General features: G+C 33.9%; 1 protein-coding gene across 7 annotated transcripts in view; it reads left to right on the forward strand.

Annotated features, from left to right (window-relative positions):
• GRIK2 (glutamate ionotropic receptor kainate type subunit 2) overlaps window positions 1-19,797 on the forward strand; it is a 705,435-nt gene that overhangs the window by 560,225 nt on the left and 125,413 nt on the right. For 5 of the 7 annotated variants that reach the window (XM_025382118.1, XM_025382120.1, XM_025382119.1 and 2 more), the window contains one exon: window positions 1,638-1,855. The exons of the other annotated variants lie outside the window; for them this stretch is intronic. In XM_025382118.1, coding sequence (XP_025237903.1) covers window positions 1,638-1,855 — 218 coding nt within the window. The remainder of the gene's footprint in view (window positions 1-1,637; window positions 1,856-19,797) is intronic. 7 annotated transcript variants of the gene reach the window in all.

A 19,797-nucleotide genomic window follows, 5' to 3' on the forward strand; every position in this document is an offset into this window, starting at 1 on the left:
AGGAGGTACTCGCTTTAAGTCCTTGGGTAAGATATGAACTTGTGGTAATTGGGCCATTTATGTCAAATGTCTCCACTATTCTTTTCTTTCCCAGTTTTGTTTGACTTTATTGGTGGTGTTGTTTTAAAAAAATAAACAAAACAAAACAAAACAAAAAACACAAAAAAAGCAAAATAGGCAGCCAACGCTGCTCATCATCTTGGGATTATTTAGTGTTTCAGTGTCCGAGTGTGTGTCTGACAGGGCCTAGGAGCAACTACATCAGAAAGGTACTTTTCTGTTTTTTTTTTGTTTTTTTTTTTTTTTTTCCTTACAGAGTCGTAGGCAGAATCTGGAGCTGGAGTTGGCTGTCATGTCCAAGTTTGACTGCTTTTAAAATTTTGTTTGTTTGTTTGAAATTGCAATGGTAAGATGAACTGCAGTATAAGATGGGCTGTTTTGATATAGTGCAGTCATAATACCACTTATTTTTCAAGCTTCACGTGAATAATTTGTTTTATTTTTTATTCCATCTAAAGATGTGTTACCTTACTGCATCAGAGATTATACTAAAGATATGACTGTAAGTCCGTCTTTGCTTCATTCCATTTTACTCAAACACAAATAAAATTAAGTACTTTGTAGCCTATGCTTTCTTGATAGATTCAGAATGATTAAAAGTGAATAGTAAAATGTGCATATCTACAAATTTAGTACACCTTACTTATAAAAAATTGTACATGTTGATATATGTTTATTTAAGCATTAAGAATATAAACAATGTGGTAAGCTGTAATTAAACTTTAAATAACAGACCAAATTTTAAAATTGGTAGGATTTTATCTTATAGTCTAAATGAATTAAAATTAATAATAGTCAAAAGTAAAATATAATTCTCAGATCCCATTCTTTTATTAAGACAATGAGCAGGCAACTCCAGCCATACATTCTGATATATTTATAAAATATTTATATATGTGTAAAAATAAATGTGACAATTTAGATATATATTCATATTCTAATTTTTTAATTGATGCTAACCATAGTGATGGGAGATATTTGCTTATACAGGAGAACATAATTTATTATCTTATTTTAAAATAAACACTACATTAAAACCCCACATCATTTCAAGAAGTGTGGGTAATAGTAGTTATTTTATTATTATACATAACTTTAAAAAATAACAAGATAAAATGTTTGAGCTATATGCACATGAAAAATGAAATTTACAAAAAGCTTAAGAAATGGATCCAAACGTATATTTAAGCACTTCCTCTGAAACCCTCATAACTAACAAAATATGAAAAAACAATACATGGGGTTTACAAACCAGAAAGCTTAAAAATTCTCTTCTAATGCTATTTTTATCAAAAAATGTTTACTCATTAATATTTTAATTGGAACTTTGCATCATCTCAGATAGAACTGGAGTCTCCTGTCACTATATTTAAACAAGAATGTCCTAAAAGATTGTCTATTTTCTGAAATTAGCCTCTGCTCTCTCAATGGTTGTTGCTTGTTTACTAAAGTAATATGTAAATCTTTGATTTAAGCTTTTATTACACAGTGATTCCATTCTGCCACTGTGACCAAAAGTATCTGATTGCTGATCAAATTCTCTATATTCGTTTCACCTTTCCCCCACTCTCTGTTAGGTTCTGAGCTCATGCCCAAAGCACTGTCCACCAGGATAGTGGGAGGCATTTGGTGGTTTTTCACACTTATCATCATTTCTTCGTATACTGCTAACTTAGCCGCCTTTCTGACAGTGGAACGCATGGAATCCCCTATTGACTCTGCTGATGATTTAGCTAAACAAACCAAGATAGAATATGGAGCAGTAGAGGATGGTGCAACCATGACTTTTTTCAAGGTAAGTTCTGCTGGTTACCTGAAATTTACAAATTAAAATGATAGGACACAAACTTCTTTCGATTCACAAATGTAAGGGTGTAACAACGCTGTTATTTGTGCACAATTCTTAATAATAGCATATACCTCAAGGGGTGGAGAGTTGTACAACTGAACATATGCTCATCAAGACCAACCATTTTAATCTTTGAAAATGCTAAGGAGGTTTTGCTTTACAATATTTTATTCCTGTTTTGAGGAAAATCAGCCCAAGTGTAACATTTTTTCCCAGTAAGTTTTTCTTTTTGAATAACACAGAATGTATTTATTGAAACTGTAATAGTAGGATGTTCAGATTCTACAAAACTTTACTATTCCAGAAGAATAGAATGATTACTTGGAAAAATGTTTCCCATACACACATTTACTTTTGTTGAAATTAGGCAAGATTTAAGGGCTAAAAATACAGAGACATTTCTTATTATCTATACATTCACCAAGGTAATATTCTGGGAGACACAGAGTTGAAAGGGGCTGTCCCACTGAACTCACAGTGGTTTCTTCAGAGACAGCCCTGTGGAACATTTAAATGAAAGTGTGCTTGTAAAAAGTTTCTGTCATGTAGAGTGCCTTGCCCTCCTCTATTTTTTCTCTCTTCTCCTTACTCTGGCCCACTCACTGGGCCAGAGTAGACCAATTGAGGGATTTCACTTTAGGCAGCTATTATCACTTTATAATTCCTTTTATATCTTACCAAGTATTTTTACATTTTTTGTAGCTTGGGCAAATTTTTAAACATTGATATTTTCTTTCTGTGTTCACAGAAACACAACTGACAGTGCAAATGTGCAGTGGAAATAGTAATTTAAAAAAATAGATTAATTCAAGATATAAAATAAATTATTTCAGGAAGCATTCATCAAGTTCCTATTGAGTGCCAAAAGTTACACCACACATTGAGTATTCTAGTTCTCACTTTCGAAGAGATTATAGTTTAGTTGGAGACAGAATAATAAATTTAAAAAAATCACTGAATTTGGTTTTATGTGACTTAAGTCAGTATTTTGTCAAATTATTTAACTTTCTTTGTAAAAAATTTATAAAAATTAATCAACTTTAAAATAAACTTCTGGGCCGGGCGCGGTGGCTCAAGCCTGTAATCCCAGCACTTTGGGAGGCCGAGACGGGCGGATCACGAGGTCAGGAGATCGAGACCATCCTGGCTAACACGGTGAAACCCCGTCTCTATTAAGAAATACAAAAAACTAGCCGGGCGAGGTGGCGGGCGCCTGTAGTCCCAGCTGCTCGGGAGGCTGAGGCAGGAGAATGGCGTGAACCCGGGAGGCGGAGCTTGCAGTGAGCTGAGATCCGGCCACTGCACTCCAGCCTGGGTGACAGAGCGAGACTCCGTCTCAAAAAAAAAAACAAAAAAAAAAACAAAAAACTTCTGGACATCCAATTTCCAAAAAAATAAGATAAATTAGATTTAGTCAAATATTTTAAATTTAATTATTTTCAAAGTAAATTTCTCATGTGACTAGATTAAGTATTGGATATGGATTTCACATTTACTTGGAAAATCACTGTTATATAATCAAATTTATTGAATAATGAAATATAAGCAAAACATTACATTCAGTATGGTCCTATGTGACTATATTAATTGCAATGGATCAGTTTTTCTTAATTGAATATTAAGAATTTATAAAGATTTCCTTTCTTATAAAACTTGTTAATATTTTTGTGTTTTTGTAAAGAAATAAGCTGTTAGGCTAGGCGCAGTGGATCATGCCTGTAATCCCAGCACTTTGGGAAGCCAAGGTGGGTGGATCACTTGATCCCAGGAGATTGAGACCAGACTGGGCAACATGGCAAAATTCTGTCTCTACCAACAGCACAAAAATTAGTCTGATGTGGTGGCATGCACCTGTAGTCCCAGCTACCTGGGAGGCTGAGGCTGGAGAATCACTTGAGTTCGGGAGGCAGAGGTTGTAGTGAGCCAAGATGGTGACACAGCACTCCAGCTTGGCCAGTTGGAGTGAAATCCTGTCTCAAAAAAAAAAAAAAAAAAAAAAAAAAAAAAAAGGAAAATAAATAAATAAGCTGCTGAAATTGCTAAACGTGCGTTGTTACTGTCAACAACTTGAAGGAAGTGAATGCGTGATGCATTTAAATTATTCCAATATCCAGGTGACTTTTGAATTGAGTTTGTAAAATATGATAATACAAATATTGTAACTAACACAAAAATTTGACACCAGAAGTGTTTATTTCTGGTTCATAAACATTTCTGTTTTAATTTTTTTCCAGAAGACTCAAATATTTTGTTTTAAAGTTCAAATATACTAGTAACAAAGTTCATTTTTGAAAAATCAATTACCAAACATATTTTTTCTTTATAAAGTTTTTATTTTTAAGCTTATTTTCTTAATTTTTTGTCTTTTCAGTCTTTCGTTCTTTTTTTAATAGTTCAATTGCTTTCTGCTGTGCAATTTTTGCCTACTTTCACTTTTCATTGCTACTGACTTTTCTTCTTACTCCTTTTTACCTCGCGTTTTTCTCTCACATACAAGTGCCTCTAGCACCTTGAGAAAATCGACACAACACAGCTTTCTATTTCCAACAGCACATGTATTATTTCTTTAGACTTGTGTCTGGAATGTACACAAGTCACAATAAAAAGCACACAGTGATAATCACTAAGTTGACAACTACCTTGTGTTGCTAATATTATCACATGCTGAAATCTGTTTTCCTACTGAAACAGGAAAAGAAAATTAGAATTCACAGGAATACATTAAATATTGATTTTTTTGGTGTTTTAATGTAGCCTTAAAATATTCCAATTTCGATTTCAGTATTTCACTTAAGTATATAGTTATACCAGCTATTGTATGAAATTAAAAAAAAAAAATTCTAGCAGTCTAGAATTCGAAACTACGTACTCATTTTTAAGCTGTACAATGAACCAGAGACTATTGTGTACTTACATTTTATACGATTCTTTCATTTTTCAATTAACAGTCACACATGCAAACACTCTAGGGAGCACCCTTAAGGCATTGACTTCTAAAGGAATCTCCATCTTGTTTTTACTAATTTAGCAAGACCCTGCTGTTAACTAATTGTTCTGGAATACTTCCTTCCAGAAAATTATTATTAAAAAAAAAATGATATTGTTTTGTTACTACTAGCAAGAAGAGCTGGCTCCAGATATCTGGTGTTAAAGGGTGTAAATCCTCAGTATTGCAAAGACATAGCAGAGTTACATAGCTGTTCTTCAACATTGCATAATTCCATGTCCAAAGACCATGATTGATTTTGTTGACTGAGCTCAAGGTGCTCAAAGTATATTATCTTCAAGAAAAATTCTTCCTTCTTTTTTTCTGTATCCATTACACACCACACAGACTCTCCTCAGAGATAAATATAAAGCCATGACTGGAAAAAAATAATTCAAAATAGGAGATAGTGGTTCTTACGTTATTTTTGTGTAAGTAATGGAAAACTGCATGATATCACCAATATGTTCTTAATCATATTTAGATAGTAAAATAGATGACAGTCCAGGAATTTTATTAAGAAACATTAAAGGAGGAGTCAAAATGTACTTGGAATCAGGGAATTTAGTGTACTAGAACTGAAATTTCACCCCAGGGCTAACCATTATGCAAAATGTTACCAAGCAACAGGAACATTCTTTCCTCCCTGAAGTATAAAGTCTAGGAGAATGGAAGTCTATACATTATAGGATCAAAAATCACTCAGCTATAGCTTGTAGGTGTTATGGCCTCTTTTGAGAATTCTTGTATTTTTGAAGTGAGTCACATGTTTTACAAAATGATACTGAATACCCTTGTTTATATGAAATCCATGACTCAAGTTTTCCAACTTTTAGAAATTCTTTGTCTGGATTTGGCCTACCTGAAATTTCTGACTTTATTATGTATACTAATACATTATATCCATCTGAAAAATATAGTGTCAAAGGAAGAAACACGTGCTCTTTTGTATGGTCATTAAATTGTTGGCACATATTTTAAAAATGTAAGTTCCATCCAAATTGATGTATTCCAGTCCTGTGTTGCATTCTGTACCTTTACATGTCTTTCTCCAGTGCCCATTGTGCTCTTTTTTCATCCCCATCCTTCTCTACCAACCTAATTGGTTATAGTCTCTTTATTCCTTAGATTCTAATCTATACATCACTTATTCCAGGGAAACTCTCCTGACCCTTTTCATACCTAAATTACCCAGTCTGGGGACAGTGCTCCTCTTTTACATCCTTTTTTTTTTTTTTTTTTTTAACTTACGTTATTGTTAACTTACTAATCCAAGATGTTTTTCTTGGTTCCTGTATGTTTCCACACTCTATGGCACAGCAGGAGAATAGGGATTGAATGAATCTATATCATTCACTTTTATACCTCTAGTTCTTGGCACTGAACTTACACATCTTGAGCTTATGTTAATTATTAACTGTCACAAGAATATTGCTTAACGAACAGCCAAAAACTTAGTGACATGTAATACAAACCTTTATTTATCTTCCAAGTCAGCTGTCCTTCTCACAGAAACTTGAGAGCCCAAGTTTCTACATTTGGAGATTCAGTTCCTTCTACACCAGGGTGACAGTGCTTTTACCAGTACAGTTTCTTCTTAACCTTTAAATGTGTCTAATTGAATCTGCTTATACTATAAAAGCCACACACGCTATTCTTTTAAAGGCATGCCTCTCTTCAGACTGAATCATTGCTACTTTGGGCTAGAAGATCTTTATCCAAATGAGAAAATCTACAAGGTATTGCCTTGACTTTTTTAGAGGTTTTAAGAAAGCATCTAAGGCATCATGCTTAATTTAATTCTTAATTAAGGCTTGTGGCCATGTTGAGAAAATTTTAAGAACTTTTGCTGGTTCGAGACACTGAATATTAGAAATACGTTTGTTATCCAACCATGCAAGTTTTATCCCCTCTACATCACCTCTAAATTCAGCTTGCAAAGTGGTCAGTTCTTTTAAATTTTATTTTCCTCTCCTCCTCTTCCTCCTCTTTTTCCTTCTTCATCTCCTTGCTGTTGTTTTGATTGTTCTTTTCTTTCTTGTACTACCTTACATGTAGCTAAAACTAGCCAGCTGATACTTTGAACATTTTGTCATTTTGTTTGTCTATCTTTTGGCTAAATCCAAATGATTATTAGTTCATTTTCTGTCTTGTAAGTCACTACAACTACAACGTGTAATTAAAAATAATATTTTACCCTATATTCATGGATTCCTATTTTCCAAGCCTCCTCCAATGATGATTTGATTATTATCTGCTATGTGTGCCCTAAGTCGATGCCACAGCTTTTCTTTATTGCAGCACCTTGCTACTTTTGTCAAATTCCATACGGTTATCCATTGGCACAATGAATTTTACATTCACTGATGGAAAACCTATGACAGAGGCTTTCAAGTATAATGTGTGATTATGTGTAAAATTTTATTATTCTATAGGGTAGTCAAAGGTTTATCCAAAACATAGAGCCCTCTATAGCTTTCCCATTTTAATTATCTGCTAAAATTCATTGTTTTTGAAGTATAGGTAATTAAGTTAGGGATGAAAAACAAGTGGGTTATTCCATCCAAGGTAAAATGTTTTAATTTTTGGTACCGAGCAAAAGAGGATTTTTCTCGGGAGATTTTTCTCTTTCTTTCTTGTTTTCTCTGTCTCTCTCTCTCCCTCCCTTTCTTTCTTTCTTTTTTTTTTTTCTTTTAACTTCTACAGCCTTCCTCTGCAAAGTACATTCTAAATTCCAGCTCATTTATCTTCAGACAACTTCTAAGGAAGGTAGGAAGCAATTATCATTATGCTCATTTAACAGATGAGGAAACTGGTCCACAAAGAGGTTAAATGACTTATTAATTGTAAAGACTATAACCAGGGAATGCATAGTATCACAATAAAGGTAATAACCAAAGATATAATCACATAAACCATCGTTACTCAAAAGAGTTAAGTGTATTAATCATTTTGGCTCACCCACATAACCTCAACTGCTTGATTATATTAAGTTTCTAAAACATTTGCCTTACAGCATTGGAGCAGATACAGCTATAACATGTTCTTTATAGTCTGCCACTTATTCTGATCTTACCAGTTCAATAATCTTCTAAAATTAAGTTCTGCTGGGGTGATAACATATGATAATATATGGTGGGGTGACAGTATATGTTTTGAAGTCTGAATTGCTAGTGTGGCATGCCTGCAATAATTTTTTTGAGACCTTGAGTGATTTTGCTTTAGTATACTACAAAAATATAAGTAACTTTTACATCGAGAGATAAAATGTAAAAAGTTGGTAGTTTACTGCAAATCCTTATTAGATCTAAAAACATACACTATTCATTAGAGATTGCTACTAATTTTGTAAATATAGGCAAAACAGAATTCTTGTCCATTTTTATTTAGAGCAATGGTGGTCATACAAGTATAATATATATTTACTGTGAAGAGATTTACACATTAGCAGAGTAAATTTTCACAATTGCAACAATAGTGTGCTTTTCACATTGAAAAATGTTTTCTGAAATGAATGTTTATTTTCCTCTTGCTGTATTGGTGGTAAAACATTTTGAAAGTTCCATTTTGCATATGCAGAAAATTAACCTAAAAATAGTATTTAAAGATGATAAATATTATCTAGAATTTTTTTTTGAATTTTAGATATGTTTGGTTTTAGAGTTTATTCTTTAAATGTTTTTCATATTTTATATAGCAAGATTTCTAGTTAAGTGTAGTTGTCTGTAAGAAAAGATTTAGTAATTATTTGTCAGCACATGGTTAGAAATCAGGTTATGTCTTTTAGTGTGCACATGTTTATTATTATACAGATTCTAATAATTTTCCACCACTATCCAGAAGGAATGCTTTTACAATATGACAATTAGAAATTCTTTATGGTACTTCAGTAAGTATAGAGAGGATGTGTTAAAGAGCTACTCACATGAGTTGGCTTGTTTATTTAGGTGTTATTAACCAGCCACATAGCTTTTTCTCATGTCATTTTTATTTATTTTGAGTTGAATAGGGAGTCTTTTCTCTTTTGAGCATTTGTGTTTCTCAGAGCTGTACTTTATTTTGTATGTCTAACTGAAAATTGAGAAAATATATGTTCTAAGGGACCTGAGGAGTGAACATTCATCTTTTCTTTGCAAACCTTTATCGTAGGTTTTTCTATCATGGGGATTGAAAGCATAAAGTTCTATATTTGAGACTTGGGAGAATTGTACGTGAGACTTTGTGTTTATCTAATGGAGACTGACTTAAGAAGAGATGACTTTTAAGTGACATTAAGGATGTGGTATTAATTGGCCTACTCTATAAATTGATATTGAATTGGGTTCTGAGCAAGAGCTTTGAGATTTGTGTTCCTGTAGTTTTCTTGCCTGAGCTTGTTTTACTACCCTATAATATTTAGTGAACTACTTCTGCTCCTTTCCTTGTTGTGAAAAAAAGTGCTATTTTAACTGGCAAGGGCAAATTAGTTCACAATTCTGATTTATATATTGCTTTGTGTTACCTGAGAATCCCTCAATATTCCTTTGCAGATCTAAACTAAAACAAAATGTTTGTCAAACATAACATACTGTTCTAACTTGGAAGACGAAATACCTGATATACTTCGGTTTCTAAGCCAAAAACTATTCTTGCCAACTTGCTTGCAAATTACTAATTAGGAAATAGCTATGTCTATTTAGAACACAAAGAAACTTTATTTTTAATTTTTTGTTTGTTTCACATATTGAAGTTTATAGATAATCTTTTTTTTTTTTCTTTGTGCTTTAATGATTAAACAAAATATAAAAGCTTGATGTGGTTGATCACCAATGTGTCTGGGCAGTCAGAATATATTAATGGTTAATATTGTCAATAAAATTTTTATTTGTTCATGTTGCTGTGTTCTTCATTGTCCATCAGAAAATTTTTTTCTAGAAATCTGAAATAAATATCTCAGTGAAGATTTTTATAGGCATAGAATTTTTCTAACTTGCCCAAATTATTTTTCCTTTATGAATGGTGTTGAAATACTGAATGTGGGAAATTCATTACAGTTAACATTAGATTACATGGTAGTATTTTGTTCAATAAAATAAGGTTGGTATTTTAAAGTGTTGTTATATTTTTATTAGTGTCTAATATAGTTTTAATATAAATTGGTCATGTTTGATACAAATATTTAAAACATGACTAATTATTTATTATGTCTTTGGTTTATTTGTGTAGTAAGGAAGTTATTTTTACTCAGAGAGGCTGTCTCCCTCCCCCTTTCCTCATCTAACACACAATTTATTGTACGTGAGACCTGATCCTATGTTTATTACAGGGATTTGCATAAGGACTACAGGAAACCAACACCATTTTACTATGTTCCCATTGCGAGAAATAAAATGGTGCCTTTGAGTAAAGCTGCTTCATCAGACGCTAGTTCAGCATGCCAAGTTAAAGCCATCAATGGTGAAACAGCAGATGTGAAGGCTAGTTGGCATGAAAGCATATGAGTCAAAGACTTTCCTATGGGAAAGAAAGTGCTTCATTACACTTTATCTATGGTGAGAACATTGGGTTTATCAAGCTGTCTGAAAATTAGAATATGATGAGTTTTATTGCTCTCGCTCTGCCAGAGTGAATTCAATGGTTAAAAAGAAAGCAATAATACCATTTTGGGAATTATAAGAAGTGATTAGAGTTTTAGCATATTTAAACTTGGAAGGAGCAGCAACTTTTATCTTAGAAAGTAGCCTCTCTAAAATATCTAAGGGACAGAAGTTTAATCCCTTTCTAATTGCTACATTTGCAATATGTATTAAAGCAGCTTTGGGTACTTTAACTGAATAAAGAAGTTGTATGTTTGACTGAAGTGTAAAATCTGAGAAACAATGTTTTAATGCCTTGGAAAACATGTGCATGAGGCCCTTCCACTCCAGCGTACACTAGTACACTATGGTTCTCTCCCTCTCTTGTCCTCCCTCCTCTACTCTGTGCAAGGACCATTCCTGCTGTTTGTCAAGTCAGGATGGCAGCTCAAGCACCATGACCCACCTCATCAGTCTTAGGAGAGAGGGCCCCACAGGGAGTGAGAAAACTCAAAAATCAGTTAATATAGTGATGTTGAGCTAGCATGTCAAGTGCTGGATAATGGATAATAGTTGTCACTGTAAGAGTTTATAGCTACTGGTTAGGCAACATTCTGAAGGAAATTCAAGAAGGACTTATTTTGGGTGCAAAAAGTAGGCTGAGATAAATATTATTCAAAAATACCTTGACATTCTAAAAATTGTAGTGCTTTATATCTTACATAAAAAAACTAAAATGACAAATTCCATTTATTCTATATAAATTGCTGAATAGAAGTATCATTTGGTATTTTTGCAACAAACATACAAACAAAAAAACCCAGACTCTTAATTTATTAAAGTTTGGAGGAAATTATACTTATTGACATTGTGACTATGAAATATCTATTGATCTGTTTGGGGGTGGGGGATATTGCTGCTCTGACTTTTGAGTATCGGTAAAGACATATTGTTCTCATTTCTTAGATAGCCCATTAATTATAAGGCGAATATCCTGACATTTGTACTTAATTTAAAATATCCTTGGCAGTTTAATGGTCTTGATTTTCCACTTTATTATGCTGTCTTTTCAGTGAGAAGCTATTCTTTTGTTGCAAAGGCATTTTAGACTAATTAGCATCTTTGGCCAGCTGAATTTTCATTTGTTCATTTGTTTTCCTGTCTCTTTCCAAAAGCCAAATTATTCTAAAAACAGTAATATCACTTTGCTGTTTGTTATTAAGAGCTGATTGAAGATACCACATACTAGTTAAGTTTTTTTTTTCTTTCTTTATGAAGCAAAAGGAGATTTACTATTATTTGCTGCTGCTGCCATCTTCAATGTTAGACTTTTATTTAAAGACAATACTGTACAATTTTTCTCCTTGGGAGCAAGCATGATGTCAAGTGATGCACCCTTCTGATGCTCAATGATCTTACCACTTTATCATGCATATTTGCAAGGATGAAGTACAGTTTGTAAATCATCTCTATTTATTTTACATTCTTCTCCTTACCACCAGATAGATCCGGAAAAGGACAAAATAAATTTTGGAGCTTGTTCTTAAGTGTTGGTAACTGCAAACTGAGTATAATAAATTGCTCAAAAATACTGCTTTAAGAAATAAAACTTGGTTAAACATTAATGGTAAATGTCTTATTCTTAAAGGGATCTTACTCTGAAATAACTTGAATCTTTGTTTTTATGCTGTGATATTAGTGGCTGTGGCAGTGCCTAGAATTGTATAATTGCCTAATGCACAAAGGTGAGCACTTTGATTGATGTGTATTCAGAGAAGTTCTTTAATAATTTTATAAATAAAGAACTCTCCAGATGACTGAATGTGTCTGCGTGTGTGTGTACATGAAAAAGTGTGTTCTGTAAGAATAAGGTATGCTTTCTTAATTTGAGTTAAATTATGGATGATTATATAATTCATTTTTCTATACCCAGTTTCCATCTTAAATCTATTTAGAGAGAGAATAGTTCAGGGTTGGCAATAAAATGTACTTTTACATTTTCTGATAGTATTTGAATTATGCTTCTGATTGTCATTAGCCTATTGTATACACCAGAGCACAAGTGAAGTTCAGTGAAAAGATTTGATTATCTCTAAAGGTAGGTGTTTCATTTATTAAATATTGTAATTACAGCTAATTGGAAGCTACACATTAAATTAGTTTGCTTTGTAGGTCCCTTGACTGTTTTCAGAACACTATGAGCTTATGGTTCATTTCAATTTATTACAAAAACAATTCAATAAAAGCCAAAGAATTGGGAAACAGCATTACTAATGGATATAATTGATTGTTGAGTCAATGTAATAGCTTTACATAATTATTAAAGGCATAGACCAGGTTGTGGCACGAAATTCTACATTCCTCACTGAATACAGATTTATTTAATTTCTCTGGGCTTCTGCTTTTTTCAATTTATCTCCCATAGATAAATTGAGAGTATATGTCTTAAATATATTGTGCATATACCACTGAACATATACTAAATTCCCAATATATATTTGCTATTATCCTTATTGTGAGGAGCTTTAATGTTGAATTATTACATTTCTGTAGCAGATGAATCCATTTCCCCCAAAATGAATACCGTACTTTTGCTAATACAGGTTACCTATGGTTAATGCTATGATCTGACACTCAGTTGCATTCTCATTTCATTAATAACTTGGTCCTGATTTTAGATTATTGATAAACAAATATTCTGGATTACTCTCTAATCCTACTGAAAAGATAAATACATCAGGAATCTGTTTCCATGTACACATTACAGATAGTCAGTCTTTTAAAATGGATTTTATTATTTTAGAGCAGTTTCATGGTCACAGTAAAATCAACATCGTGGGACTTTAAATATATCAGTTCACATTCTTCAAGAGTTTTTATCAACCTTCCCTTTCAACACCAGAAAATAAAAACCTGACCTGACTCCAACAAACAGATAGAACTAAACTGAGTAGTTTAGGATTCCATATTGTCAGAATGAAAAGTGGTGACAACCCAAGATGGTTATGGATGAGTGAAATGAATTTTATTAAAAATGATCTTTTTAAATGATCTACCTGGAAAATTTTAACTATTAGGGAGGTGTTTCAGAAAGGATGCCCCCAATTTGGTGGTGATAGTTATGATGAGAGCTATGTTGAAGAAAGTGTTGATTGTGACAGAGGCCCCCTTGGAAATTTAGAAAAAATGTATGTTTGTGAGGAAAAAAAAATAATTAACTTTCAGATAAACAGCAAAAGTTATTCACAAGAAGCCAAATATATTAGTAGCAAAAGAAAACACTTCCAAATTTAAAAATATGTCTGTCTTTGAAGCTGGCTGAGAACTAATTTTTGTGCAGACAGTTTGCTTGAGATCACTGTATGTGGCCTTTGTTTTAATGAAGCAGCTTATGAGTAGCATCAAGGCTTCTAGGCTTTACTTTCAGAACTGCTGTTTCCCTGGGGGCCTAACAACTGCAAGTGGCCCTTTCATTGATTTTTATACTGATGCCAGAGCATACATAATCATTTTAGTCAAACTCTTACAGCTAAAACAAGTAAATCTATTGCATTTTGAAAATAAAAATGGTGGCTAACCTGTTCCCATCTTTATTTGTTGTTGTTATTTTTTTCTGCATTGTTAGTAGCCATGTAATTGCTGCACGTCTACCTTTCTCAGTCATCTTTATTCTGGGTGATGTTTCTTTCCTAATCTCAGGCCTAACGTGTCGTTCCTGCTATGTCCTGGAAATGAGGTTGCAGTGATTTACTAGCCATTAGAGAAACACTTTAGCATGTTGTCTTATTTCCCTTATTTGAATTCCACAACACTGTGAAAGTATCAAAAGTAGTAGTGTACTCTAAAAGTCTTCCAAGAAATTTTACTATGTAAGGCTAAAGAATCAGACTAGACTTGTATTTTCTTTTTTTTTTTTTTTTTTTTTTGAGACGGAGTCTCACTCTGTCGCCCAGGCTGGAGTGCAGTGGCCGGATCTCAGCTCACTGCAAGCTCCGCCTCCCAGGTTTATGTCATTCTCCTGCCTCAGCCTCCCGAGTAGCTGGGACTACAGGCGCCCGCCACCTAGCCCGGCTAGTTTTTTGTATTTTTTAGTAGAGACGGGGTTTCACCATGTTAGCCAGGATGGTCTCGATCTCCTGACCTCGTGATCCGCCCGTCTCGACCTCCCAAAGTGCTGGGATTACAGGCGTGAGCCACCGCGCCCGGCCTAGATTTGTATTTTCTTATGGCTTCTAATAAAACAGTTGTGCTTATAGAGCACATGTAATACATCTAGTGCAATGAGGAGTAAAATATGAAATTTGAATTATTTAATTTTAATTAGTTAAATTGAAATTTTAAAACCAAAGCAGTGTAAGACATTTTTTCAATAAACTTACACATATATTTCTAATTTTTTTTTTTTTTTTTTTGAGACGGAGTCTAGCTCTGTCGCCCAGACTGGAGTGCAGTGGCATGATCTTGGCTCACTGCAAGCTTCGCCTCCTGGGTTCACGCCATTCTCCTGCTTCAGCCTCCCAAGTACCTGGGACTACAGGCACCCGCCACATCGCCCGGCTAGTTTTTTGCATTTTTAGTAGAGACGGGGTTTCACTGTGTTAGGCAGGATGGTCTCAATCTCTCGACCTCGTGATCCGCCCGCCTCGGCCTCCCAGAGTGCTGGGATTACAGGCGTGAGCTACCGCGCCCAGTCTAAACATGCATTTCATGTTAACCTTTGCCTTGTGTAAGATGTTGTATTATAGAGCATGTGATTGGTGCATGAGTTATTTCCAACACATCAGTAATCTACTCAGTGGCAATGATTTGATTTGGTTTAAATGGTTTCTTCTATGTCCTACTTTAACATTATGATGTGTTTATTTGAATATTTTATGTAGGTGGAATAAATTACAGTTATAACTATCTAAACTATATGATTATTAAATTGAAATGCATACTATTATTTTAATCAAAATAAATTATTTTTCTAGTTTAAAAAATATATATGGGCAAAGTTTCTAATTTAAAATGAAGTTACACTATTAAAAAGAATTAAATGAAAATGTAGAAACTGGTATTACAACTGGAAGAGTAAAGAATAAGAGAGTTTGGATAAGGATATGTGAACTGATTTCACCATGAATGAACATTGCCATTTGCTACAACAAAGCAAAATGGAAAAGTTGTTTGTCATATGTATTTTTTAGATATTAAATTGGTCATTATCAACATACATTCTCAGAAAATACAAACTGAATTTGACATGCAATTTTTTTTAATAGTAAATAAAAGAAAAAAAAGGAAGTTAATTAACAAAACTTAGAGTCAAATGTTCAGTACATTTAAAAATATGTTTTGACGTAGTCTGAAGTTTCGCTTTTGAACTGTTACACAATGGCTTGGATTTTTAAACAAAGAAGACCACTTTTGGATGGAAAGATGGTAACATACGTTATTTCAATTATGATTATTTTGTTACAAAGTTGTAAAAATAAGATTAAAAGAAGTATTTTAAATAAGCAAAAGATCTTTAATCAACTAAAATATTGCCCGTAGTTTACAATAACAATGGGAAAAATCAGTTGATCCTAATTTTCAAAAATGGCAAACAAGTGCTTTTTTAGATTAGAATGAGGTATACAATATGAGAAACTGTCCAATTAATATTTTGAGTACATTTTTTCCTCAAAGGACTCCCAGATTTAGGAGAAAAATTTCAATTTTTGAACTAAAGAACTAGTGGTATAGATTTTTTTTGTATCTTTTACAGCTATTAAATATTAATTTAAGCTAGAAATAGAAAATGTAGTTTATTACAAGATGGTCATGATGATGGATGCTCCAGCTATGTCAGGTTAAAAAAAAACCCACGGATTTATTATAATTTTAAAACAAAAGAGTGATGTTTTTCCTTGATATAATTTGGCTCTGTTTCCCAACACAAATCTCATGTCAAATTGTAATCCTCGTGTGTTGAAAGAGTGGCCTGATGGGAGATGACTGGATCATGGTGGCATTTTCTAATGGTTTAGCACCATCCCTATTTTCAAGTAGTTCTTTACAGCACTGTGAAACAGACTAATACAGAAATTGGTACCAGGAGAGTAGGGCACTGCTATAAAGATACCTGAACATATGGAAGCAACTTTGGGACTAGGTAACGGGTAGAGATTGGAACAATTTGGAGGGCTCAGAAGAAGACAGGAATATGTGGGAAAGTTTAGAACTTCCTAGAGACTTGTTGAATGGTTTTGACCAAAATGCTTATAGTGATGTGGACAATGAAGTCCAGGCTGAGGAGGTCTGAGATGGAGATGATGAACTTATTGGGAACTGGAGTACAGGTCACTCTTGTAATATTTTAGAAAAGAGACTGGTGTCATTGTGCTCCTGCTCTAGGGATCTGTGGAACTTTGAACTTGATAGAGATGATTTAGGATATTTGGTGGAAGAAATTTTGAAGCAGCAAAGTATTCATGATGTGGTCTGGCTACTCCTAACAGCATACAGTCATATGTGTTCACAAAGAGATGGTCTGAAATTAGAACTTATGTTTGAAAGGGAAGCAAAGAATGAAAGTTTGGATAAATTTCAGCTTGAACATGTGGTAGAAAAGAAAGATTCATTTTCTGAGGAGGAATTTAAGCAATTGGCTGCAGAAATTTGCATAAATAAAGAAGAGTAGAATGTTAATGGTCAAGACAATAAGGAAAATTGTCTCCAGGGCATTTCAGAGATCTTTGTAGCAGCTCCTCCCTTCATAGACCCAGAGGCCTAGGAGGGGAAAAAAAATGGATTCATGGGCCAAGTCCAGAGCTCTGCAGCTCTGTGCAGCCTCAGGACATGGCACCCTGAGTAGCAGCCACTCCAGCTCCAGCCATGGCTCTAAGAATCCAAAGTATAGCTCAGGCCATTGTTTCAGAGAATGCAAACCCCAAACCTTGGCAGCTCCATGTGATGTTGAGCCTGTGGGTGCATAGAAGGCAAGAATGAGGTTTGGAATCTTCACCTAGATTTTAGAGGATGTATGGGAACACATGGATGTCCAGGCTGAAATTTGCTGTAGGGGTGAAGCCCTCATGGAAAACCTGCACTAGGTGTGGAGGGGAAATGTGTGGTTGGAGCCCCCACACAGAGTCTCCACTGGGGCACTGCCTAATGGAAATGTGAGAGAAGGGCCACTGTCCTCCAGATTCCAGAATAGCAGATCCACCAACAGTTTGTATCTTGCACCTAGAAAAGCCACAGAAACTCAACACCAGCCCATGAAAGCAGCTGCAGAGGATGTACCCTAAAGAGCCACAGAAGGAAAGCTGCCCAGGCCTTGGGAGCCCACCTCTTGCATCAGCATACCCTGTATGTGAGACATGTAGTCAAAGGAGGTTATTTTGGAACTTTAAGATTTAATGACTGCCCTACTGGATTTTGGAATTCCATGGGGCCTGTAGCCCCTTAGTTTTAGACAGTTTTTCCCTATTGCAATGGGAGCATTTACCCAATGCCTAGATCTTCATTGTATCTTGGAAGTAACTAACTTGTTTTTGATTTTACAGGCTCATAGGCAGAAAGTATTTATCTTGTCTCAGATGAAACTTGGATTGGACTTTTGGGTTAGTGCTGGATACTCTTGGAAAAGCATGATTGCGTTTTGAAATATGTGAGAAGGACATGAGATTTGGGAGGGGAAATGATGGAATGATTGGTTGGCTCTGTGTCCCTACCCAAATTTCATATAGAATTATAATCCCCATGTTTTGAAGGAGGGACCTGGCAGGAGGTGATTGGCTCATGGGGGTGGTTTTTAATGGTTTAGCACCATCCCCCCAATACTGTCTCATAAGTGAGTTCTCATGAGATCTGATCATTTTAAAGTGTGTGGCACCGACCTCTTCTCTCTCTCCTGCTACCACGTAAGGCCTGTCTTGCTTCCCCTTCACGTTCTATCATGATCGTATGTTTCCTGAGCTCTCCCCAGCCATGTAGAACTTTGATTCAATTAAACCTCTTTTCTTTGCAAATTACTCATTTTTAGATAGTTCTTTATAGAAGTGTGGAAATGAACTAATAAATCCTTTTAGCTTTACTATATGACACTGAAATTATTTGTGTTCAGTTTTCTGAAGCAGACTCTGTGAAAAGTGTCATAGACACAGTTGTTAATATTATGTAGTATATATGTGTAAGTGCTATGACTCATTGCCAGTTTATAGAACTGTTGAAAGAAATAGGAGATAACAAATGTAATGGCTTTGTAGTTTTTTGCCAAATTGTTTTTTGGTTGAGTCAAAGAATACAAAGTAAAATGTTTCATGAAATTAAATTATTTCTAGATATTCAATAATCAAAGATAAAAATGATAGTTTGTTTTATGTTTTTTGCACTAATATCACACTGAACCAAAACAAACTAAATTGAAGTTCCAAAGAAAAAATATTTTTTATCTGGATAGCTGTAATAATTCATGTTATAATAGGAAATTATCATAATAAAGATCAATAAAAGTGATTTTTCACATATTTTTAAAAAGTCAAAATACAGATTTTAGTTGCTGTCAGCAGTATTATAGCAACCTTGTAGTTTCAAAAACTACATGTAAAATTAAAAAAACTCTGTTTTGAGATTGATAAATTTAGAGTTTTTCAATTTATACAATTTTCCTTTTACTTCAGTGTTAATAATTCTTAGTTGACATAACCATTAGTAAATTACTTCACTTGGAAAGATAAACAGACATAACTTTTGAAACAAGAATATGTTCTTTGAAGCCAGATTAATTCTTAAAAAGTTAAAAAAGATGAACAAGTTTTACCAACATGTTATGTATGTTACAGGAAAATTGCTTTTACTACTTAGTTCAATTATTGGAAATTTGTTTGAAACAACTTGGGTATATGCAAATAGTATTTTAACTGAATTTTTTTTTAGCTTTTTAGGTTTATGCAGTCAATACAACTTAAGTGTCTTAAATGAAAAGTTAGTGTCTGAATTGAGATATGTTTTCAATGAAAATTTACATTTGATTTCAAAACAAAAATAATGTGAAACATCTCTCTAATAATTTTTATATTGAGAATGTCTTGTAGTCACTTAAAATCCACTAAATTCAAAATGGAGTCTTTATTTGTCCCCAGTTTCATCATTTCATGATTATTCTCCATTCTTACAGAGGGCAATGCCATCAATGCTCTTGCTCGCCTCTCATATCTAACCCATAAGCATGTACTTTTGGTTGTAACTTCAAAATACATTGCATCTAAAAGCTATTCACAGCTCTCCATATCTATCACCAACACCTTAATCTAAGTAATCAGTAAGCTGTTTAGTAAGCTCAACACCTTAATTTAAGTAGTCAGTCAGCCATTTAG

The sequence above is a fragment of the Theropithecus gelada genome, chromosome 4, assembly GCF_003255815.1.
Source record: "Theropithecus gelada isolate Dixy chromosome 4, Tgel_1.0, whole genome shotgun sequence".
Lineage (NCBI taxonomy): Eukaryota > Metazoa > Chordata > Mammalia > Primates > Cercopithecidae > Theropithecus > Theropithecus gelada.